Below are 24,986 nucleotides of genomic sequence, written 5' to 3'. Positions count from 1 at the left end.
CCTCACTCCTCCTCAGTCCCATCCCCACCGGCCTCCTCCTCTTCCTCCCCACTTCCCCACCGAACCCGCAACTGCCACCGCCCCCCGTCGCCCCGGCCGTCCCCATCCGCCGTCGTTGCCGATGGCCTCCTCCCCGCTCGCCGTCCCCGTCGCCAAGGCCGCGTCGACCCCTCCCTTCGCCGTCTCCGTCGCCGCCGCGGTAGCCCCGCAGCGTCGCCTCCTCCCGCAGTGCCGGGGAGTCCGCGCTGCCCCGCTCCGGCTCCGCTCGGGACGCGGCCGCGGCCGCGGCGCGTCCGTGGTGCGCGCTGCCCAGGGCCAGGAGACCTCCTTCCAAGGTAATTGGCGGGCGGCTTGCGTGTTGTGGGAGTGTATAGAGCTGTTGTTGCCTTGCTCGCGTTAGATTCATGCATCGATCGATCTACGGGTGGAGTGGTGCTGATCTAATTAGGTAATTAGGTTATCGCACTGGTCGCGTGGTTACTTACTTTCGGAATTATCCGTCCAGAGAATTCGGATGGCGATCTGCTAGGTTTGTGGAGTTTACGTGGAGTTAGGGCTTTTGGGATTATTTTGACTTAAGGTTGATTTCTGTAGTTGACTCGGCGTTGAGGATTACTGGATGAGAGAGTGCAGCACTTTAGCGCAGTATTATGATACCAGGTTGAAAGTAGCATTGTGTAATATCGACACACAAAGGCACAATTATGCTTGCTCTACTGCATTCATCTGTGCATACACACTGCATAGCCACCGTGTTCTCGTGAGATGGACAATCTGTACAACAATGCATGCACGCAATTGTGCTTGCGTGTGTGTTGATATCAACAATATATTTATTACACGTGTGGACAAGTAGTAAATCACATAATTAAGGCATGTTTAATTGTTTATATATGTCGTTTTAAGTCGTGCCTAGATCTAGACATGTCCTTCATGTCCATCTGTATGTGTGCAAAACTGAGCAACTTGTGTTGGATCTAGTAACAACACATAGCATTTGTTTTGCTGTACGCTGTATAGAAAGTTAGAGGACATTCCTATGTTCATCTCTTCAGAGTGCCATTTTTTTATCATGGTTGTTTGTAACTATAGTGCACAAGGATCTATCAAGGTAACATGTGTATTTCTTTCCTCTATATCCATGGTTGCAGCTAATAAGCCACCAGTTGCATGGCAATTTAATTCCAGCTTCAATAGCAATTACTCCAGCAGCTTGCTATTACATGCTGAGGTTCTCAACAAGCATGTATATTGCTTCTAATATCAAGGAGGTTTAGCTCAGCATTTTACACATGAGCACCTTTTTTTTTGCAAAAATGTGCAAAAGGTTTGCAACTCTTTGTATTAAATGGAGAAGTGATGTACAATTGTACAAGAATCCAATGGGTTGCTCAAGACCTACATAAACCATAACATTAACATAAGTTAGCTTACAAGATTAAGAATTTTCCTACAACCAGGCTGATTGCATGGCTGGAAATTACTGTGACTTTCGCCTTCCTCTGCAGTTGCCACTCTTGCCTCATGTTCTCCACAAATCTTCGGTAGGTGTTAAGAATTTGGTTAGAGATGCAATTGTTATGCTCCAGCTAAACTGTTCTAGCTATCAGTGTGACAGTGGAATTTGGACCAACTACTTTGGATCTAAGAACTGCTACTTTAATGGGCCATCAATCATGTAAGGTGATTTGCAGTAACAGCAGTCACCATTTCTGCTAACCCAATTGACTGAAGATCTTTCAAGTTTCAACCATACCTGTCCCGCCTACACATGTTAGACCAACAAATGAGGCATCCTTATAGATTTTCTCATTGTTAGCACAAAGCAAGTATGCATAATTCAATTGAATGAAAGTAGTACAAATAGCTATTTATGACACTCTGCTAACACAGATTTGTCCTCGAAAGTCTGGGTGCACTTCAATTTCACTAAAGGGACGATGCACAAAAAAAAAAATTAGAATACATCATTTCTAGATTCCAATGATGGATTGATGGTGCAATATGTTCATCATGTCATATATGTTGGACTTAATAAATGTTCCATTTTAGTCTTAGTACTAGCTGTTGTACTGAAACATTACTTTATTCAGAGTGACGTTCACTGTTCCATTGAGGGAGGCATGATTGGAGAGGTATCCAGATATAGGTCTAATATCTTGAAAGAAGATGGGAGTGACAATGTCGCTTAGCGGAAGTACTGGAACCTTTCCTGAATCTTGAGATATTGCCCCCCCCCCCGGGGGGAGGGGTAGATGCTTTATTATGTTTTGAGGGACATTAGTACCAGGATTTGGCTATATGTTCTTGTACACACACAAGGCTTTCAAGAAATTATGGTGTAGCATAACTTTGATTCTATTATAATAATGTCCATGCTATTTGTGTCAATTTGCAGTAGTTGTTTAGAACTTTAGGTGGACTTATGCTTGCCCAGTACCTCATATGTTCTTTTCTGACAAAATTAAAGGAGGTTTACAAGCTGGAAATAGAAAATAGAAATCCATGGAAGCAAATTTAACAGCAGCTTGCATATACTCAGATGTCTTGTACTTTCTCCATCCTTAAATGTAATTATTTCTAGAATTTGAATCTTGTAACACTATATAAGCATTTCTGACACTATTTACAATACTACTTGTCCCATCAATCACTTCCCATTCAAAATTCTTCCCATTTATCCCCACCTATCTTCCCACCCCCATCCATTTCATATTTATTAAGGGGCACATACTTTTTTCTTCTCAACCTTAATCTTATAACCTAGAAATGCTTAAATTTTGGAATGGAGGGAATAATGCTGTACGGTGCTTAGATGACTTGTAAAAGAGGTTATCTAAGATGGTATCTGTTTTGTAAAGCTGCCACTTAAAGGTTCCTTGGTAAATCCATGAAGAAAGGTTTCCTTACTAAAGTCCTAAAAAAGAGTTCCCTTACCAAGCCCTCAAAATTTTCCTTTCTAAGGCATTATGATCAACAATTCTGGACTTAAAAAGTTAAAATTAAATAACCTCCAATGGTTATGCAGTTATGGTTTTCGAAATGTATGCCTCCGTCAATGTTTTAGTTTCCGTATTTCATTTCTATATTGTGGGACTTTTCCATGACAACATTTTCTAGATGATGGTGTGGTTAATTATGTCTGAAAATGTAGAATACTATGGACGAGCTTTCAGGCCCAGGAATACATTCCTCGAGTCCTTGACTGATTTTCTGATAACAGAGAGGAGCATCCCCCAAATTTTATACGTTGATCTGGGCCTACTCAATTTCATTGAACAGATTTTATGCATTCCCATATTTGGTGATTATTATGCTAGCTAATATGCACTTAATCTAATTCTTTTGCAGTTCCTGATGTAACTAAGTCAACGTGGCAGTCACTTGTGGTGGAGAGTGAGCTTCCGGTTCTCGTTGAGTTTTGGGCTTCATGGTGCGGGCCATGCAAAATGATAGATCCTGTCATCGGCAAACTTTCAAAAGAATATGAAGGAAAGCTGAACTGCTACAAGCTCAACACTGATGAAAACCCCGACATAACAACACAGTTTGGGATAAGAAGCATTCCGACAATGATGATATTCAAGAACGGTGAGAAGAAAGACACGGTGATCGGAGCTGTGCCCGAGAGCACCCTGGTTAGCAGCATCGACAAGTATGTTGGGAGGTGAAACCTCAGATGAATATTTTCTAGGCAGTTGGGCTTCAACCTTCACGCACAGATGGATATATTGTCATCTATGAACTCTTTTTCTTTTCGAGAATAGTCAAGAGAATCGAATATTATGGAACCCCAGCTTGGTAGTTGTATGTACATAATAATGTGATAACCTCCAATAAATGCAATTGAAAGCTGAGCCCTGAGTGACCTCTGGAGGAAAGGTATGGGAAGGTTATTTCGAGTTGCTTGTTTCATTTACTATATTGTAGTATACTACTACTAAATGTCGATATGAGAACCGTATTTTGCCAAATGGTCGTTATCAGATTTTGATGGATTAATGTTTGCCAGGTGTGTGCGCATGAATGCATGGTCATGCATGTGTTTGATTAGGCCTTGACGTTGGAAGTAACAACCAAGTTCAACTAGGCCATTCACCCATTCAGTTGTTCCAGCGAGATCAAATCAGCAAAGTCCTATCATATAGACCCTTCCACTCAAGACTTGGCTGGACAAGTGGACATGGAAATCAACCGGCTGCCAGGATATGTCGATCTCCTCCCCGTGAACAGTACCTCCATAGTACTCTGAAACTCTTGAGGACATGGGAAAGTGACCACAGATCACATAGACCAAGCTAATGGAGCTGGGCCATTGCGATCGGACTTTCACATGCTGTTCTTTCGACATGAGTTTGCATCACAGCACACATACCGCGGGGCTGCCCCAGGGCCAGGTACCGCGACCACGGACGGACCCGATCGGTGTGTCGCCCACTCGTGAAATTTTTCACGTCGGCAGTTCGGCACGCGCGCGCGAGGCGGGGCGAAAGATTTGCGTCCTTGCCGCACCGGCCCGGTAGTAATTCGCTGTCTCCTCCTGCCTGCGTGCTGTAGCGACATGCGATCTACTCCACCTGACCTGACACGGGCCAAACCGATGTGCTCCCGGAATGATTGCTCGGCCCTCACATAGGTCGATCCGCTGCAGTCGGCCACCCGCGAATGCGAGACTGCCACCGCGGCTACGACGAGCGTGTCGCTGCGCCGGTGCTCGCGTTGATGAGGATCGGGTGAGCTGTCGTTTGCTACCTGGCTATTGGTCCTTATCCTGCGAGCCGACGGTTTCTTTTTTTTTAAAATCCTTTTTTCACTTCTTCAGGTGTTCTTGGGAGAAATGGTTGTATGTATAGCTTATCCCTGTGACCGTCGTGATTATGGTGTAGAGTACACGAAACGGAATGGCTATATCTAGTGCAATAATTCAGGTCGATCAAAAGTGTGGCACGTTAACTTCTGCTGAGTGGCGCCTACAGCCGGGGGTCATTCACGTCGTGATCAACATGAGTGCTGCCGCAGCAAACGCAATTAGTGGACAAAGAAAGGCACGCATAATCGCACGGTTTGGTCGCCGGGGGCTGTTCCGAGTGTGTGGCGCATACGGAAGGGGTCGCTCTCGAGATGCGGCAGATACTAGCGCACCGTGACGCGGCGGGCCACGCAGCCGTTGTGGCGACGCGAGGAGCTCATCGTGACGCGCGAACCGCGCCGTGCCGTGCCGTTGCCGTGTCGCGACCATTTGGCAACGGTGGCGCAGCGCCGATGTGGCCAAAACGCGCGGCTCGTGGCTACACGATTGAGAACGATCGGTTTTCCCTACGTAAGCGCGAATATATCGGGTAGCAAAAAATACGTGCGAGGAAACGGACTCGACTCGATGATTGACACCGGATAAGATCTCCCCACCACATCCCAACGAACTCCAAAATCTTTGATGGCGCGCGCGTACGTGTGCGCAGGAGAAGGATTGCATTTGTTGTTTCCACTCCCTTTTGTTTGCCCTTACTCTTCTTTTTTTTGTTGCCTTGTGTGGCCCACAGCTTGAGGCTTTCAGCCAATGGACCAACCCTACACTCCTATACCCCTATAAAAGGATCATCATTTGCTCGACATTCTTCGAGTAAAAAAAAAAAAAGCTATCCTTATACTTCATTCTCGTAGGATGATTATTAAGTTCATGGTCAAGAAATCTATGGTTATGTTTACCATTTAAAAATATCAGAGACGACCTTATGACCCACCAAACAGGAAGGGAAAAAAAAGCAGGGGAACCACTTTCCCTTGGGCAGTGAAAGCTCTCCGCTTCACGGTGAGTGAGGGAAAAGAAAAGAGAAAAGAAATCTCCTCGCCTCGTCGCTCCCCGCGAGGAAGGCAAGGGCCTTCGCCGTTCCATCCCGCACCGGCCACTGACGTCGACGGTGAACTGGTCGCCTCGTCGTCTCTTCTTTACCCCCAGCTGCTCCGAGTCATCGAGCTCTGCACTGTAGGGAACTAGAGAGAGACAAGGAAGAGGCGGACGTCTGGCGTGCAGTACAGCTGCGCCTGCTAGCTTGCTAGCCAGTGTAGGTCAGCCACCAAACGTACTCCTGTTGATGATTGATCCGCGTGCTTGTTGATTCTTGGTGATGCGATGGTGTAATGAACTAGCGATCTGATCGCGTTCTTGGTTTGGGCCGCCGCCTCTGGTTTCTTCTGCTGTTGTCTCTCAACCGTTTAGGTGAATTCTTGCAAGTCTGGGTACATGATTCTATGTTTGCTTAGTTCAAGGTTGTAGCTCTACTTTTCTGGATTTTCTTCATCTTTTTTCATAATTTGTTTTCAATCATAATTCTAGATCATTTAAAAAGAAGGGACGGAAATAAATCGCTGAATCGCAATGGCCGGTTCAGTTCTTGCTGGGCATCCGTGTTATTTTACCTTTTTTTTTTTTTGAAATATACTCTTTTACCTTGTTGAGGCAGTTGTTTATATGATGCTTGTCTTTGAGCCACACGCCGTTTTCTGATTCTTATAAATACAGAACTTTGGTCAACTATTGTTCGCAGTAGGCAGATTTGAAATTTTAAACCATCCTAGTTTCTTGTTTTTTTTATATCGACTTCTGTATGTGTTAGGAATATCTTTGTTCATGGTTTCCATTTAATAAATCAAGTACCACTCTTTTATTATAGTGAAGGTGGCAACTATATGCCTTGGTTTCTCTATCTTTTTGCATGCTAGTTGTAACAGATGTATTATAATTCATCGATTTGTTCTTGTGACTTATATCAAGGTCCTTTTCATGTGTGATTATACTTCTTTTGATGAGAAGTGTAACACTATAACCGACTGTTTGTAATCTGATAATTAGGATGCTGCCTCCACTCTTTATTCTTACACGTCGATTTAGCATACCTGATAAATGTGTAGTGGAATAATTCTGGTTGCTAGGAGTAAGTTGATCCGAATGATCTATCTGTCTAAGTTTAGTCGTATTGGTACTGAGGCGCACAAACAATTTGACAATAAAAAGATGCACCAATGCAACTAGGCTTTGCATATCTCTACTTAACTTTTATGTTTCTCCAGTTTTATTTGTAGCCTTCGGGTACCGTTAGCAATTTTATGAAATCTCTTTGTTGATGATCACATTTTCAAGATTCGTACTATTCATCGGTACTTGATTTCTTGGCCACAAAAACGCTGGCTGGACAACTGTAGAAAAACGACGTGCTTGGAGCTGTATGATAAGGAAAGGAGAAGAAATGCATATATGCAAATTAGTTTTGGCTGCACGTATCTTCTGTGGATATTGGGCCATATGATTTACGAAAAAACGACAAGTTGTTGGCCGAATATTTGTTGCTTCCTGATCTTATCACAAGATAGAATCATCATCGTTTTCCCTGGTCACTAGATATGCTTTAAAACACACACGTATATATATAATAACAAAAGGTAGGCTTTTAAATATTTTTTTTCTGTCCAGCCGAGATGAATAGGTCAATTGTTATGGGCTCTGGAATCTAGTTAACTCATCATGTTATTACACCATTTCGTCGTTTGCATTTCAGTTTATTAACCTATAGAAGGAACCGATTGACGGCTGATGAAAAAAAAAAGTAATCATACTTTTGCATCGAACAAGGTCAGGTTTGGGGTGGGCAAGCTGTCTTCTTCTCTCCGTACTAGTACTACTATTCGTTTGTGTAGTCACTGGTCATCTCTTTTTTTTTTCTTGAGAAAAAAAAAGTTGCTAATCCGGTCAGTGTTTCAGCGACCTGGTGGCGTTGTCCAAATTAAATTGAGTGTAGGAAGCAGATTATAAATGCCAGATTTCTTAACTGCTTTCTACTTGCTTTTCTGCCAAGGCAATCACAAGCCGTTTTCTCTCTAAATAAAGACATTTTTAATAGATAAACAAAGGCAAATTCGGGTTGATAGTTACGTGTTTGGACTTGGTGTTCGTTGTATCCACCTCAAGTTGGGCAATCAGACTTAACACTGGAGAGGTGATTGGTAAATCCGCGATGCAATCAATCATCAATTACATTTCTGCAATTCGCTAACCACTGCAGTAGATGAGGATGTGAATATGTGATAGCAACATACTATAGATCTAAGGTAGACTGGAAGTATACTTGGTTGTTTTCTCTTCTACAATTTGCCCTATAGCTATTTATATTTGGTATGGATGCACGGAGCTTTAGGCAAGCCTTCTATGCTTATCTGAAATATCTTGTCTGATGTGGGACCTTCTGGATTTGGGCAGACTAATTAGGACTAAACAATATTCTCGGACACAAAGCCCTACGGTTTTGGTCTTTCTTGTAGTTCCACTGTCCATTTTGCTGCTAGCAGCGTATCACCGGCACATGAACCGGTCGTACAGGCAACCGGTACAACTTGCTTTGCTGAATTCTGACCGGTCATCTTACACATTTCGGTGACCAATCATAAATTCTTTATTGGTGCGAGATTGGTGTAGACACCGTGCTCGTTTCCTCTCTTGCGGATCGTTTTCCTTTGGTCGTCGGCAAGGGTCTGACATTCCTGTTGGTTTTGCAGCCCGGTTAGTCATCAAGAGGGCTTTTTTGGCGACCGCAGTCGATCGAAGGCGCAGGAGAGAGATGGATCAGCTTTGCACGAGTGGGAGCAGCGACAACGGCAAGTCTTTGGTGGCCGGCGATGAGCCACGGGTGAGAATCAGCGGTGAAGTGCAGGCGGAGGCGGCGGCTGCTGCTGCCTCAGGCGGTGGCTGCTTCGACTGCAACATCTGCCTGGACTTCGCCGCGGAGCCGGTGGTCACCCTCTGCGGCCACCTCTACTGCTGGGCCTGCATCTACGAGTGGCTGCACACCGATGGCCACGGAGCAGACGACAGCAGCGGCGACGCGAGCTCGACGAGGCGTCCCTGCCCCATGTGCAAGGCCGCAGTTTCGCCGGACACGCTCGTGCCGCTCTACGGCCGTGGCGGCGGAAGATCCAGGAAGGCGCGATCAGGCTCGGCCATCCCGTGCCGACCGACCGTACACCGGCAGCCGCCCGTCGAGCGGCGGAGCGATCAGAGCATCGACTACAGCGGCGGCGACCACCGGCACGAGAGCGCGGGACCCAGCCCACCAGGTCGGCCACCGTGGCGCGCTACTCACCACGCCGCGGTCGCAAGCGCGCCGGCGCGGTTCGACGTACTCTACCCTCCACCACCTGCTGCCGTGGGCGGCTTGAGCATGTTCCACTCGACGACGACGACCACCGGAGGGATGCTCGGAGGGACGGCCCTGGCGGTGCTCCCGTGGGTGTCGCGCGGGCAGGCGCCGGCGGCGAGCACGTACTACACCAGCCCCTACCACATGAGCCCCCGGCTAAGACGGCGGCACATGGAGGTGGAGAGGTCCCTGCACCAGATATGGTTCTTCCTCGTCGTGTTCGCGGTGCTCTGCCTGCTCCTGTTCTGAAGCGGGACACGAGATGCTCTGAACCTTCCAGGAGATCCGAGTTGTACTCCCAACATGTCAGTGTACATAGAGGTAAAAAGGGTGTAATGTACTAGGCATGTAGCACAGTAGCAGTGCCATGTCGTCCAAAGCAAACATGTTCCACTCCCTTCTCACAATTCCAGCCAACACCTCCATCTCCATGGCATGCTCTCCCAAGCTCCAAGCCTCCAACCACACGGGTGAGTCGGTGATTCACGGTTCCAGAAATGCAGCCTGCCATTTTTGTGCATATCGGTGTACGGTGTTGAATGAGGCCAGCGCCCCAGGCGTTCATTCGTCTGCCAAGCAGACGCTGTTAATTAGTGACACGACGCAATATTTAAAGATTAAAAGAATGTTAGTACTATAGCATTTCTGTCGGACCATCATCTCAGCCATCTCTTCCTTTTAACACTAGCAAAGTGGCAACGATGAGTTCGAATTGCCTGCAATGTGCAGGAGAAAAGAATGCAATGCACGTAACTTCCATGGTTCAGATGCCCAAAAGAAAGGGAGAGGACCAAGGTGCAAAGTGGAAACTAATGATGCAGCAGCTATGAACATCGACTTCTGTCAGTTTGTGTGCCACCAGCTCTGTATGAACCTAAGCCTGCTGGTCCTGCATCTGATTAATTGGGATGAGGATGGTTCCGTGGTTCGCTTCCTCTTCAGTCCACACAATCGATTTCTTCTCCAGATATTTTATCACCTGGCCAAATTTAAATTCATCAGATAAAGACGTACTAGTTAACATTCTAAAGTCGTGGCGATTTGTACAATAGGATATTGCAGTCAAAAGGAACCACTTTGATTCCTCCAAAGCCCTAACTTCACAAAAAGATTCGAGAGTTCAAGAGTAGCACATTTGCAAAACCTCTTAACAAAGTTCAGCTGGAGATTCAAATATATTAGGCACTATATACCAACGAACGTTGTAGTGTTATGACCACAACGGAAAATAAGCCCTACACAGTGCACACCCTGCACACTGATAAATAAAGAATCCATTAAATTTTAGGCCCAAATCTGAAAACCATGCTGCCAGAAAAACAGACAAGAATGAAGCAAAGGACAATGAACATTGAACATATGAAAGCATGAAAGCTTCCGCATCTTCAAAACGGCTGAGAAAACCACCCTGTATCACCCCTACTTTTAAACCTCCATTTTAAAGTTTAGCATGCCCTTGGTATACTTCAGTTTTTCTTTTACATTTGTAGTTTTAAATCTCCTGTTCCATAATTTGGCTAGAGGACTTGTCATTAGCATTACTGAGTTGACAGGTGGATCTAACTGAATAAATTTGCAAAGATGAGCCGCAGTAAATGAAGTGGAATAAAATAATGATGTGAAGTCTGTTTAGTAGAATGCCAATAAATGGTTTTATTAGAAAAGATAACCAGGTGAGTATCTGTAGTTTGGATAAATAAAGTCGTACAGCCTAATAACCAGCGTTGGAATCATGCATACAGATAAGTAGCAGATGAAGCGGAAATTCGGTAGTAATAAGGAAACTTTTGAGAAATTTACCTTTCTTCTTCTTTGTCCTGATTTGAAACTGCCATCCTCAGCACCAGTAATGACTTTTAAGTACTCAAGAACTAAATGTCAGGTAGATTAGATAACAGTAAAGAAAAATAAGGAAATTATAAGATTTATTATTTGCTCATCTCACATGGGATGTTAGACAACTGTCTAAGATGAAGTCTCACAAGATTTGCTACGTTGGCTGGATCTTGTCCACGCAGATCAAGACACAACTCATTCTTTGACTCTACTTTTCTACAATAAGACCATAAACTTAGTAATGTAAGATTTCCAAAAAGAAATAGCAAATGTTAAGTATTAATTTCAGCTAATACGCAGGAAGGAAGTGCACTTACTTCGACCTGACAATCTCCCCAGAAGATCTTTCATCAGCCAGTCGAGCCATCTTGTAATAGTGTTTGCCCTTGATATCCAACAAAGGATAACCAGTTAGTCAAATTTTGTTAAATTAAAAGTGGCCATCACATTAAAAAATGGTCAGAAGCATATACAAGCCGAGAAATGTTCTTATATTTGATTTTTCACTTAGAAACTAGAAGCAGCTCAAAGACAGGCCTGATAGTCATGCATTCATACTCCCTTCATTCCCAAATATAAGCATTTATAGGTTGTTTAGCAAAGGTTAAGGTAGTCACTAAATTAGGGATTGTTGGGAGTGGGAAAGTGGTTGGGGATAAGATGGGAAGAAATTTAAATGTATTTGGCTATCGATTGACCTACAGGTTCATTTTTTGAGAAAAAAATACATAAGACCCCAGGTTCAAAACCACCATAGTATTACATGATGTCCTCTTAATTGTTGCTCAAGAAAATGATTATTTTTTATCAATGCATCTCCTTAAAAAGACTTAACACACTATAAATGCATATTTCAAATCACATACTTTTCCCAAATATAAGAGTAACACTTACTTCCCCAAGAAGATACTCGACTTCTTTCTGGTTACCCTCCCTAAAAGCATCAACAGCCTGGAATTTTCAGTGAAAAATCTTCAACTAAAGCACATCTGTTCGCTGAAAACAGAATAATCATTGAAGCATAAAGAATCATCATGGAGCCCCCCTTACCTTTTCATAGTATTGCTTCATCATATCCCAATGCTGCTTCGCAGCCCTACGATAGTTCTGGTAATCATCCTCGTTATCTGCAACTGGTTCTAGATACAAACCAAAACAATTACCAAACAATGTATCATAATTTTCTATGGAATACAGGATGATCTGAATCTGACAAACATCTTGCATTGATGCAGAGTAAGACTTAAGAGACCAATCAATGAGAGGATTCATGTTCCCCACAAAAGAAGAAAAGGAGTCTTCATGTTAGCAGTTTTTATCAACAAATTATCAAAAGGTTACATTAGTTCAGACCATATTTTCTGCTTGTAAACACAAGGATGTCCTTCATATTCTTCCGGAAAATGTAAAACACAATTGAAATCACTTGCTGACTTGCATAGTCTGATAAGATTTCCTTAAGAAAAAAAAATGCAGTTCCACAGTTATCCTTGCCTTAGTGCAAACATGTCAGATAATATCAGTATCAAGCTGCAAAACCTTTACAAACTGACTAATAGCAACAAATCCAGTGGATACATTACTGCAAATCTGCAATTCTATCATTCTTTAAGTCTATAGTCATCCAGAATAACCACACAGTTATAATACTGTGGTGGAGTGGTGGACATGATACTCCTTTGTCCAAAGTCCAAACAAGTCTACTGGCTCAACATACAACAGGTAAACTACATTTATAGTTCAACCCATCCTGTTTGAGTGTGAATAACAATGATAATTTCTTCCACCACATATTATCAAAAGAGAGGACTTGTGAAACAGAATTCTGCCACAAATGTCCAGTACAGGCTACAGAAATGTGATATGAAGTAGGAATATAAGTGAGAGCTTGGTATTGATGTTGCTCCTGATTATGCATTAAGAATACACGCCATATCATCTTGACTAATTTTGACAGATATCTCACATAATGCAGTCTCAGCAGTACATTTAGTTACAGAATACAATGCTGATGTAAAAAGTAAAGAAATTACAGCAGCAGATGAAGCAGAAGCGCATAATTTAGCATACAGTTTTAAAATGTGAAGCAGAAGCACATAACAATACCTTTGCTAACTAGGGTAACTTTCCCTGCAAAACTTGTAGAATATGATGAGATGTCCTCAAGAGGTCCTACAACTGGTTTCTGATCTAGAACTCTGTTTCGATTTGCACCCAGTTCGTATCGTTTTCTTACTGGTTCCTCCTCGGATCTTTCAGGTACAGTGAAGATCGACTCTAGCAGCTCTCCTGGAGAAATCTGACTTGAGCTATGTCTCTCACCTCGCAAAGAATAGGCACTGCCATTCCTACAAGTAGAGTGTCAATGTAAGTAAAATAGATGTAACCTTTGCAATGGAAAGATAGGAACAAACCAATTGTAAAGAGAGGAAGTAAAAACCTAAAGGTGGACTGTGATTCTAGGCAGCTTCCCTTGGATAAGGGGTATTCTACTGCTGCATCCTGCAACATCAATACATTATGGGGTAGGTGTCATTTAAATGCTTATAACCATATGAAACACATGAAAAAAATGCTTTCTTGCTTAAAAGAGAGAATCTCTTATATACCATCGACTTTGCTCTAGTTCCATATTTTGCCACCAACTATGTTCAGTTCTATAATATACCATCGACTTTTGCCTAACTTCTACGATTTACCATCGCCATCCAGTTAGTCTCCGTTTGTACTGTTCATTTTTGTTCTTGTGACTGAACTACCCCAGGGACAAAAACTTTCAAAATTTGTCCAAATATTCTGAAATTTCATATTGTAAATATTAGATAGTAAAACGTCTAAATTTGGCCAGAAACTTAGAATTTGATATTTTGGATTTTTCTCCAAAATTTGGAAGCTTTCGACCCCAGGTGTATTTTGGTCACTATAACAAAAATGAACAGTACTAATGGAGGCTAAATGGACAGTGATGGCAAATCGTAGAAGTTAAGCAAAAGTCGATGACATATTGTAGAACTAAACAAAGTTAGTGGTAAATCATGGAATTGGGCTAAAGTCAGTGGTACACAATGTATTTTATCTAATATATATAGGGCTGTAACTTCCTTCACATACAAGTACAATATCAGCTGTGTAGGGAAATTTCAAAGCATTAACCAATAAACAAAACTCAATTATTGCTCAATTACCAATTGGAACTAATGATATAGCATATTAACTGATGCAGCACATGAAGTTCTATGTTAATCGGGAAGGGCTGTGCCATAAAAAAATCCATGAGAACTAACTATATTAAGTACATAAGTAGATAAGTACAACACTTTTGCAATTGGTGTTGTAGAATGGAATAGTAAAAGATCTGTATAGAAAAATAAGTCAAAAGGAAGTTATGCATATAAACATTTGAACATGTGTAATGGTGCATAGATACTACTTAATAATTAACCAGCATTCCTTCATCATATTTCAGTCAAGTAGCATGGAGAAATTAACATGTTATATAGATACAGAAGCTCAATCCATAAGTAATAAAGGAAGAACAAAGTCATATAACCCTGTCGAAGTAGTAAAAATAAAAGTTAAGCTTACCTGTACTACATTATGTTTTTCTTCTGCCTTTTTGCCTGTATCTTTTGCAGAACCCGACATTAGTTCCTCCATGCTCTGCATAAAACATCACGGTACTGTGAGGTGTGCAAATGAGAAGGTACATTAAAAGAAATATGCACACTATAACCTAACTCTAAACATTATTTATGCACATGTGACAATCAGTGTCAATAGTCAACACAAAAATACATGATCTTTCACAATGGTGGTCGATTACTACCTTCTTAATGTCATATCCACAGCTGCCTGCATAAGAAATTATAGGATAATTAAAAATGACTTGAAGCAAGCAAATGGAATATGGGAAATGGCCTCACATAGCACACTAGTGTTTACCTAGAACCTCACGGATCATGTCCATGCTGAGCTTAAATCCTTCTCCAAGCATAGAAAATAGAAACTCCTCAATATCTCTATTATTCAAAGTATCTCTCTGTGATGCAGACTCAGATTTATCAGTTTTCACATTAAAATCATCCCGCATGTACTCTGGTAGCTCAACCATTGGAGGTTTTTCTTTTCCTGGTGCTCTATGCAAAGATACAGTAGCCCTCGTAGATCCCTTTACCAACATGCTGGATACAGTGCCAAATGAAGCACTAGACTTCTGCACCTTTTCGCGTAATCTTGCTTGGCCTGAATCCTCTGTACAGTTTTCTTTACTTGCCTTACCACTCGGGGGAAGAATAGTCCCAACACTTGAGTCAACTTCATCACTCTTAGCCATCGGAAGTTCAAGTTCAGTCAACAGATCGCCGGCTCTGTTGAGATCACCATTTGCTCTGCAATATGCCGTAGCTATATCTTCAAGTGAAAAGGCAGAACCAAAAGCATCAAGCAATGCATTAAGTGCCGTTGTCTCATTGTCGCCGGATGAAGTTAGTGAATTGGGAAGATCCATAGTGAGAACACTTAATGCTGTCGAACCTGCCCAAAAACAATCTGGTATTCATCAAATAAAGGAGAAAATAAAATAACTAATTCCTGCAGTTAGGCTGTGACCTGTGAATACTTAATACAAGGGACTGCTGTGAACTTTGAACAGAAAAGGTGATACCCCGAAGCAGGAAGGTGGTGTGTGTGTGTGTGGGGGGGGGGGGGGGGGGGGGGGGGGGATAACACAGTGCAATTTTAGATATAACCAGGGCCAGGTGGTTCACCATAAACACATCTGAACAAAGGTGTAAGAGAACACTCATAAAAAAAAATGTAAGAGCACAGGATAAGTGCGGTTCTCAGTAGGAACTGCAGCTGATCTCAATCCTGTAATCCTGGTTCCCGTAAAAAATTCAACGAAGACCCTTAAATGTTTCATTCACGCCTATGTGATCAGCACAAAACATTTGAGATAGACATAAGGAAGTGTAGAATTATATTATTTCAATAATTGACAGGATCTGAGCACAAAAAGGCAGAAACACATGAAGGGTCATGATAATATCATGATGTACATCCTCCAAGCACCACAAAAACAATGCGGCTGCAATCCTGACGCTACTGATCAAAAAGCCAAAAACCATTTGACAGAAGGTAAGCACCTCTGCAGATCAAACAGAAGGCAAGCGCACATCATATATCAAACTAGTAGCCTCCAAACGACACGGAGCCACGGAGGCATCAAATCGAACAACCGATCAAAAAGCCAAAAACCATTTGAGACAGATGGGAGCAAATCGAAGCATAGAGCAACGACATTATCAAACATCGGCTTTCCACTGCAGGAAAAACTCATCATGAATATCCTATAAACTGGAATTTTAGAATATGCCCGCTCGCATCCACCGTAGAAAACAACCGCAAAACCCCCCGAAATGGCGAACCGAATCGCCGCTGGTTAACGAATGAAACGAACCAAAATCTGCAAACAAGCTCAGAAAGCACAGGGGGCCTGATCGCACGCAGATGCGCCGCCCCTCGGCTGATGAAGGATCAAACTACTCTATCAATCAAAGCACAAAAACCCACTGAACCACCCACCCGTCTCCCCCAACCCAAGGCAGCGGAAAGCACCAGACCAGACGAAGCGCGCGACGGAGCAGGAGTTTGCTAGGGTTATCGAAAGCGCTAGAAGGTTCTGGAAGAGGGGGGGGGAGCTTACGGTTCGCGGAGGCGGCCGCCTGGGCGCCGCCGTGGAGGGGAGGGGAGTAGGAGGCGAGGCGACACGCGGCTGGGAGCCTGGGAGGACGACGCGGAGGACGGGGTTTAAAGGAGGGAGAAATGGTGGGTCCCACCTGGAGGTCTCATATATGCTGTGGTTCGTGTCTAATGGATCGAGTTAATCACGCGTCCTCGAGAAGGCATTGGCGTGGTTAATCAGGACGTGTCTACGGATTGAGCGTTCAACCGTTGCTAGTGCAACTACAACTTATTAAGCTGTTGCATTATCACGGTACTAATTAAGATGAAAAACGAATAGTCCAGATCAACACGTTTCGGTAGCAACGGTTTAGTGTAGAAAAATATTATTTTATACATCTTACAATAACAAATCTGAACCATTGGATTTTATGTAGTACTTATTGTGCAGCTATAGTACTAACTGCAATCGATCTCATTCATCATCCCTGTCGTCGTATCTCAACGACACCACTCTGGTTAGGGATAAAAACAATAACGGTAATTATCGGAAGACCAACTATGGTTCGTGAATTTTTTGGACCGAAAAATACGAAAATGATGAAAAAAACATATAGAAACGACACGATTAATTACCGCCTATGTTGCTCAATTAGCTTATTTTGGTAATTAGCTTTTATATAATATGGTAAATTAATGTCTAAAAGGGCCAAGACGTAAGAGGCTAGAATGGCAAAGGACATAGTCAACCCATCAACTAGCCATCTAGTACAATTTATTAAATGCACCTCCAACTTTTTACACTAGTAAAAGCGGCAAATATGATATAAAGGGTAAAAAATTGTAGACGATAATTATACAGTCGTTTCTAACTTGAGTTAGTGGTCTACGACCGATACCATCATGTTTCCAATCAAATAGTTACATTTATGATTTTTTTATATCGTTTTCGTTTCCGGTTTATTATTCTTGGTTTTATTTTCAAGGAAACAAATATGGTTGAGGAAATGATTTATGATGTTTTCCGATCATTTTTATCCCTAATTCTAGTTGTTCTATTGTTGTCTCGTGCATCGTCATCGCCTGAAACACAAAAAAGAGCATGTTGTGTGTGTCTTCTTATGAGGCGGTGTGTGAGACACGCCGCTACCCCCGTTCACTGTAGTCATTCCACCTTTCTATCCCTCATGTTTTGAAAACCATGACAATATCAAATAGCAAAGAGATCTCACATCAATAATTGTTGAAATTTTGGTCAGAACAAGTGACAATGCATAACTAATGAGTACAATGATACTAAACCGTTCATTGGTGTGCCACCAATAAACAAGTTAAGGCTCAACGCGTTGTGTAGAAATATAATGGATCTAGTTTCATATGTATGTGTGAGTGAAAACATGTACTTAATAATTTCTAATCAGATTCAGAATTTACTAACATTGATTACAACATCCTAGCATGAGAATACAAATGATAGACAAGATATTGTGTCAAGTTAAGAGCATCAAACATAGCTAAAGTTCTTGCTAAAAGAGTAAAAGAGGAAGCCCAACAGAGAAGGTAGAAATGATAAAACCAATAAAATAAATTGTTGACGATAAGACCAAAAGTAAGAAAAAAAATTACACACATATATGCATGCATTCGTACGTACGTACGTACATACATACATATATATACATATATTGCAAACAAAATTTGCACAATATAAAACTTGTATGTATCTAAAATTGGCAAAAATGCACGAAGCTCTAATAAATCAAAATATGGCTAGAGGTACAAAATTGAGTTTGTAAAATAAAGGTGAAGTTAAAGATGATACGAAGTTGTAGGTATTTTTTATAATTTGGTGCATGAAATAATCTTGAAAGGTTAAATAAATATCGAAATTATGCTTTCTGAAACAGTATCACTTATATGGTTCCAACAGTTTATATTTGTTTATTTATAATGAGTTTATGTAACATTGTGCTGGAACCGTTATGGACCAATTATCTAAAACATGATCTATGATGGAATAATTGTTTCATGTTTGATTGAATTTTTTTAGGATGTTAGCATGATTGTATGCATTCCACCTAATATTTAAATATCTCATTGAAAATTTAGTGTGTAACATGCAAATGATTATGACTGAAACATTGTAATATGGTTTTATGGAACACCTTTGCCACCTTCTCTTCCTTTGTTGTTGCCTGGGTCTTCCCACCCACGTGGTCCAATTGGGACGTCTTTAGGTGAGAGATTGAGAATGATCCCTGGAGGATTAATCGGCACAAGTTGGGGTGGCTTCAATCCTTGAAAAACTAAAAGTATGAAAATGGGTGTGATTCACCCGTAGCTCCTTCCGTTCCAGAAGAACTCATTGTTATTATATAATCACGAGTTATTCAACCGATCATGGTAATCTAGCCCTTTCCTTGAAGTTAGGAAGAAGGAAGAACGGCTGCGAGTGAGGAATGCACCCCTCACGTCTATACAAAGGATGGAGATGTTGCTCCCATCTAGTAGAGCTTTGTTGTTCTTCACATTCTTCTTGATTATGATAAAATTCTTTCTTCTTCTAACAGTATAACTGTAGTAGGCCCATCTATTATTCATTACCACTAAAATGTGGACCAAAGTTTCGAAATTGGTAAGAGTTGTTACGGAAAAAACATCCCGATACAAATGAGTATCAATGAAGGCTCCATGGTTCGACATAAAACATAGTTGGATTCAACATCGTTGCAACTTTCTATTCAATAACTAATCATAGCCTCTCTTGGTTTGCCAAGGTAAGAAGATTAACGAGTTCACCCACGATATTGAATCCAGTGATCAAGGAATCGTTTAGTTGCAAAAAAAACTAGACCCACATCAAATATGGATTTGTAGTAGATTGAACACAGACATATGTGTTCATTTAGATCAAAATCAATATGAACCCTAGTTTTCAACATTATTGTTTTTAAGTATATTAAAAACACAATATTATAATTTAATGAAACATTAATTCTATGCTTTGTGAAACATACACACAAATTCAATCATCTAGTGATAGTGAAGAAGAAATAGAAGGGTGATTCATCTTGGATATAGTGATGGTCAACCACACACGGTAGTGGAACAGAAGTGGATGAGCAAGAAGAAGTAAAAGAATGTGTAGATGGAGAAGAACAAGTTCATATTGTTTGTGCTAGAATAGTTAGGAACAAATTAGTTAAAATTTGCTCTATGATGGGATGATTGTTGTATGTTTGTATTGATTTTTTTAGAATTAGGTGATTGTGTGCATTTCACATAATATTTAAAGATTGAAATGTGAAACATTTAGATGATTATACATGAAACATCATGATATGATTTGTGAAACACTGCATGATAGTGTTATGGGATAGGTTCAAGCTGGTACGCTTGCTTTCTTTCATGTAACAACCCTGATAACAAAAGTAATTCGACGCATGGAATTTGTTTCCAATAAATCACCGTAGATCAAACTACATAGCACATACAACAAAAAAACAAAAACCAACAAAATACAATTTGTTGTTCTGGGTGTATTTCACAATGGTATCGTCCTCCAAAAAACATATCCAAAACCCTATGAGTATTGTCTACTTATTCATTGCAACATTAAGTAAAGTGTGTTCCATTGAGAAAATATGCGATTATAATATTATACATGTCATGATTTTACTGTGTCCATAGAAGTGTTCCCAAAGTTCTTCAACTTCTTTCCAACTCAGTTATCAATATACCTCATAACAAAGAATATCCACACGCACTTACCCCTATGAATGTTCACACGCGCACCTAACTCCTATGAACACTTCTGGAGACTAAGCCAACATAAAAAGTGGGATTTAAAACCCTCATAAATAAAGTCATACACACTCACGACTACGCTGTCGCACCAACCATGCTTCCCTGATCAAAACACTTTTCTACACCACTTTCAAGTGCAATACATTGCTGATGGAGAACTACAAAATTTTCAACCGGTACCACGGTTACAACTTAATGAGTTATAGTAAACACAGCACACCTGCGGTGTAACTGTGTCTAGGGTGGTCTGAGCCCACTGCATACAGGCACACACGGCATGTCTAGCAACCATATGATAAGAATTCGCCTATCCCATTACAAACAAACCTGACCTAAACGATTATGTATTAAGAGCAAAATTAGAACATGCGCACAGAAAAATGTCATCTGAAACAAACCAATCCAAATGGATGAATCTACGATTCCTTTTTCGGTGCCTTTCTCTTCATCCGGCTGAAAGGACCAACAGTTTGGTCCATGATGTACATGTATATCACCTGGCTCCAGGATTTGTACGATTTCAGGTCGTTGTAGTACTCTGGCGCGATTTCCTTTACCCTGTAAAGTCTAGTTCCTGGTATTCTCGGAAAATCATGGTGCTCATTGTGGTATCCAACATGCCATGTCATCAGATTCAGGGGTCCATAATACGAATAGGTTTCCTGGTCTGGATTGAATACATAGTGCTCTGAAATGAAATGACCAGCCATAGGATGCATGCCACCACCAACAAACGTTGAGAGTATCAGATAAGCGAGTGATCTCCAACCAAAGAAGTACACCATGCTGGCATCTAGTCCAATCTGGATTGTTAGATTGGTAAATTCCCACAAGCCAGGAGGTTTTGGTTTGAGAAATAGCGGTCTAAGTGCATAAAAGAACAGCTGGAAGACAACCCATATAGATTTGCTTAGGGCATTCTTGACAGCATGTGCCTCTGCTTGGCTGGGGATATCCATATCAATTCCATCAACACCTTGGAAGCGGTGGTGCTCCAAGTGGTACTTCTGGAAAGTAATGGACATGGGGACACCAATTGGAAGGTTAGCAAATATACCTAGCCAGCGATTGTAGCTTGGAGTTGTGAAGGCAAGATTGTGACTGAGTTCATGGATTGCAAGGAAGAGATTGTGGTTCAGAAAAGAGCCAAAAAAATATGCAATTGTCAAAATCTTAACCCAACTAGCGTCTCGGAGGAGTGTAGCAGTCCATAGCTGAAGTGATACAACTGCAGCAATCTGCATCAAAGTTATAACGAAGTGAAAACATATTAGCATTGATTAAAACATGGGAAGTTGTTCTAGAATTTAGAGAAAAAATAATAAGATACACATCTAAATGGATAATCTTGAAGATAATTCTGAATAGACAGGTACCACACTCCAATCAGTTTCATAAGAGATAAGACCACAACTATTTCAAATTTCCAGTGGAGAATATTATGTCCATAGTGAGTAACTAAAAGGAAAACACCATGAAGGGCCATGAAAGCCAAGGCATCACCTCTTTTAGCAACAACAGAGAACCAGATAACAGAGCACACTAGTCCACTACAATTCAAATGACAACGATCAAAACTATGAAAGGATGCCTAGAATGTGGTGTTTATAGCATCCAGATAGCTTGTCAGGTATCGTAAAGAATATGCTAATATGAGAACTTGGGTTTCCTCGAGCACATTTATCTCCCCATAAATTCATGACATCATGGTGCAGAGATTCTGGATCTTGAATGTCCAAAAGGACCAATGCTTATACTTTCAAGTACTCTTCCTATTATAGCAGGACAGGATTAGAGAAGGATTTAATTAGTAATCTTCTAAGATGTATATGCCAACACTGTGCAGAGCAGTACACTGTTAGGTGTTATTTATGTTTGCTAGTGATGACACATTTATTTAAGAAATGGAGGAGGATGAGTACATTTAAAGAAACTTGAACCAGAACCAGTTTGCTACCACAGACCATCTGCAGTATACATAGGAAATTTGCCAACAATTGGTAGCTTACAATAGAGCACTCAAAGGAACTGGCTTGAGTAGATTCATGGAAAATGTTGAACGTTTATGATCTGAGTAGGCTCGTGGTGAGATGAAATAGATAAAACTAAACACAGTTAGTGGGAGATCAACTGTATGAGTATACTAGACAAGACGACATATAGTTCTACATAGGGTAGTCATTTACCATGGCACGTTATGCCTATGCCTATGTTGACAGCACGAGGTATGCTGGAACTATGGGGGATTTACAATTGGAAATTTTAGGTCAATCCTTCACACTTAATGAGTTAGTTAGATACATCTAGTTGGAGGGTACCAAATAATCCCCCTTTGTTGAAGGAAGCCTTAACTCTTTTCATGACTAATACGTATAATACAGGTTTAGAACCTAGGATATACTACAGCTCCAAAATTCCTATTCCAGTCCCCACCAGCAAGAAAACATTCTGGTAGGACAATCTGCGTAATAATAGCTAAACTCATAGAGACTTCATGGTGCCATGCTGCAATACAATTGGAAGCCACGGTGTATTTAGGCAGGACAATGTCCTGAAAAGTTTTGGTGTTCCGGGTCTATGAGAATATGAATGAGAGTTTGCTTATTATCCCAACTATTATGTGGTTGTAAGTCATTCGATATGACGATATGTATGCAACGAAATACACATATTCCGTAACTATGTAAGTAAATGTAACCACCCATCTTCAAGCACGAACTTGAACTGCATGACCGCGCTAATAGAATCATCTGATGTAGAGATAGACAGTAAAGGCTCAGAAAAGTTGCTAGAGTAGAAAATAATAAACTTATAATAATAATTCATGAATGAATTGTGAGATCTGAGAATTCAAGCGTAACATACAGATACATGCGAGTAAAACGCGTTAGTGCCTGATTGAAAAGGTGCAAGGAACTAAATTCAATAGATGAATCAATCGTATGTAGGGTACAGAGTTGTTCCTAGATTAAGAAAAGCGGAAATACTTGAATACTTGATCCAGGATCAAATTGGGAGGGGGGGGGGGTGGGAGGGGATCAAGCAATGACAGTACGACACCAAAGCAAAGCTCCGCTGCTATGAGCGCGTCAGTTGAGCAAGCAACGAGACGACGCACATTGCATCAAATTTTGACCCCCCAAAAAAGCAATGCAGATCACAAAATAGGAAGAGAATCGAGAGAAGAGATCGCTACCGCACCTTGAGAAAAGCGAGCGGGTCCGGGCCGAACAGCTCCTTGATCTGGGGGTGCTTGGCCAGGATCTCCCTTCGCCGCGACGCGTGCGGCTCGTCCGTGTAAGACCAGAAGAAGTCCGTCGCCATCACCCCCTCATCCTCCTCCTCCCGGCCATCCCCCACCGCGGCGCCCATTGCCACCCACCCTCCCGCGAGGATCCGTCAAACGGCGGCGGCGGCCACTCCCACCTCCACCTACACCCCCTCGGAGACGGAGACAGCGGCAATGCCGGGACGGGTGTCTGCCGCAACGGCTCGCGCACGAGGGGATTCTTGTCGATTTTTGTGCCAGAGGGAGGGGGTCTTCCGGTTTCCCGATACGATGTGCCGCCGCCGCCTGCCGAGATGGGAGGAGGTTTCCTGTTCGGCTATTCCGGGGTCGCGGGGTAGGGAGGGAGGAACGAGCACGCACGCACCTGGCACGTTCTCTCCAGAATGTTGCCGCACTAACGTGGGGGTGGGACCCAGATGTCGGTGGCAGGAGTTGCGTGCGGTGAATATGGGCCGTCAGATCGTGTACTGGCCGTTTTGGCCCGTCCATCGCATGCCGATCTGGCCCGTCACATGTCAGGTTGTCGGGTAGCGTGCACATGGCGAACCGTCGCGCCCGTGAATTCGTGATCGCGATGATTTGAAGGGCATTATCAACTCTTGTTTGAATGAACTAGTAACCACGGGCTAGCTCGATATGTTACCTACTTGCTCTAAAAAATCATATATTTTTCCATGTACTAGTTGAATATCTGCTTTGTTATGGATAAAAGAAAATATTAATATTTTCTAAAATAAATAAAAATATATTTTCCATTAAATCTGTTATACATCTTTTTTATAAGAAATATTCACCTTAATTCGATTTTATATCTAGCAATCTAAGATTTGATTGTTTTTTAATATTAATAAGTTTAATGGAAAATTTGTAAACTTTATAATGGGGTAGGTGGCACCACCACAATATTATTTTAAAGAGTATTGAATAGTTAAATAAGTATACACAGTGTAATATTAATGGATTGTCATGTATCGTTTATCGTTCTTCGTTAGAGTTTATGCTACAACTATCTATTTTTCTCTACTATTCATCTAAGCATGAATATAATGCGTCAATACTTATAATCTATCACCTTGTCTTATTGTACTTTGTGCTCACTCTATGATTATCCTCCTTTACGGCACAGGTTGTGTTTCTTTTATAGAGCTTTTAATATCTTTGAAAAGGTATCTTGAGATGTCATA

General features: G+C 41.7%; 4 protein-coding genes across 7 annotated transcripts; 2 read left to right on the top strand and 2 right to left on the bottom strand.

The window, feature by feature from the left end:
* Nucleotides 1-32: 32 nt before the first annotated feature.
* On the top strand, nt 33-3,876 carry LOC102722466 (thioredoxin M1, chloroplastic). Its single transcript, XM_006648814.2, has 2 exons — nt 33-335; nt 3,352-3,876. The coding sequence occupies exons 1-2, from the start codon at nt 122-124 to the stop codon at nt 3,669-3,671; spliced, it is 534 nt and encodes a 177-aa protein (XP_006648877.2). The 5' UTR covers nt 33-121; the 3' UTR covers nt 3,672-3,876.
* Nucleotides 3,877-5,631: 1,755 nt separating this feature from the next.
* Nucleotides 5,632-9,619, top strand: LOC102722189 (E3 ubiquitin-protein ligase RMA1H1-like). Of its 4 annotated transcripts, none has more exons than XM_040520763.1 (2): nt 5,632-6,062; nt 8,548-9,619. In XM_040520763.1, the coding sequence occupies exon 2, from the start codon at nt 8,610-8,612 to the stop codon at nt 9,435-9,437; it is 828 nt and encodes a 275-aa protein (XP_040376697.1). In that variant the 5' UTR covers nt 5,632-6,062; nt 8,548-8,609; the 3' UTR covers nt 9,438-9,619. The 4 variants fall into 4 exon arrangements, with proteins under 4 accessions (XP_040376697.1, XP_040376695.1, XP_040376696.1 ...); XM_040520761.1 differs by having other exon boundaries at nt 5,632-6,066; XM_040520762.1 differs by lacking the exon at nt 5,632-6,062 and adding an exon at nt 8,143-8,378.
* A 275-nt stretch (nt 9,620-9,894) lies between these two features.
* On the bottom strand, nt 9,895-16,824 carry LOC102705978 (putative nuclear RNA export factor SDE5). Its single transcript, XM_006647521.2, has 12 exons — nt 16,729-16,824; nt 14,967-15,557; nt 14,851-14,876; nt 14,610-14,684; nt 13,465-13,526; nt 13,131-13,372; nt 12,075-12,163; nt 11,919-11,975; nt 11,342-11,409; nt 11,134-11,240; nt 10,989-11,059; nt 9,895-10,167 (listed from the first exon to the last, which is right to left on the bottom strand). The coding sequence occupies exons 2-12, from the start codon at nt 15,529-15,531 to the stop codon at nt 10,063-10,065; spliced, it is 1,467 nt and encodes a 488-aa protein (XP_006647584.1). The 5' UTR covers nt 15,532-15,557; nt 16,729-16,824; the 3' UTR covers nt 9,895-10,062.
* A 3,510-nt stretch (nt 16,825-20,334) lies between these two features.
* LOC102705693 (sphingolipid delta(4)-desaturase DES1-like) lies at nt 20,335-24,165 on the bottom strand. The gene is made up of 2 exons (XM_006647520.3): nt 23,715-24,165; nt 20,335-21,751 (listed from the first exon to the last, which is right to left on the bottom strand). The coding sequence occupies exons 1-2, from the start codon at nt 23,883-23,885 to the stop codon at nt 20,930-20,932; spliced, it is 993 nt and encodes a 330-aa protein (XP_006647583.1). The 5' UTR covers nt 23,886-24,165; the 3' UTR covers nt 20,335-20,929.
* Between the last annotated feature and the right edge of the window lie 821 nt (nt 24,166-24,986).

Source organism: Oryza brachyantha, chromosome 2, assembly GCF_000231095.2.
Source record: "Oryza brachyantha chromosome 2, ObraRS2, whole genome shotgun sequence".
Taxonomy (NCBI): Eukaryota; Viridiplantae; Streptophyta; class Magnoliopsida; order Poales; family Poaceae; genus Oryza; species Oryza brachyantha.
Note: the sequence above shows the minus strand (reverse complement) of the source record. Positions and strands in the feature narration are given on the sequence as shown.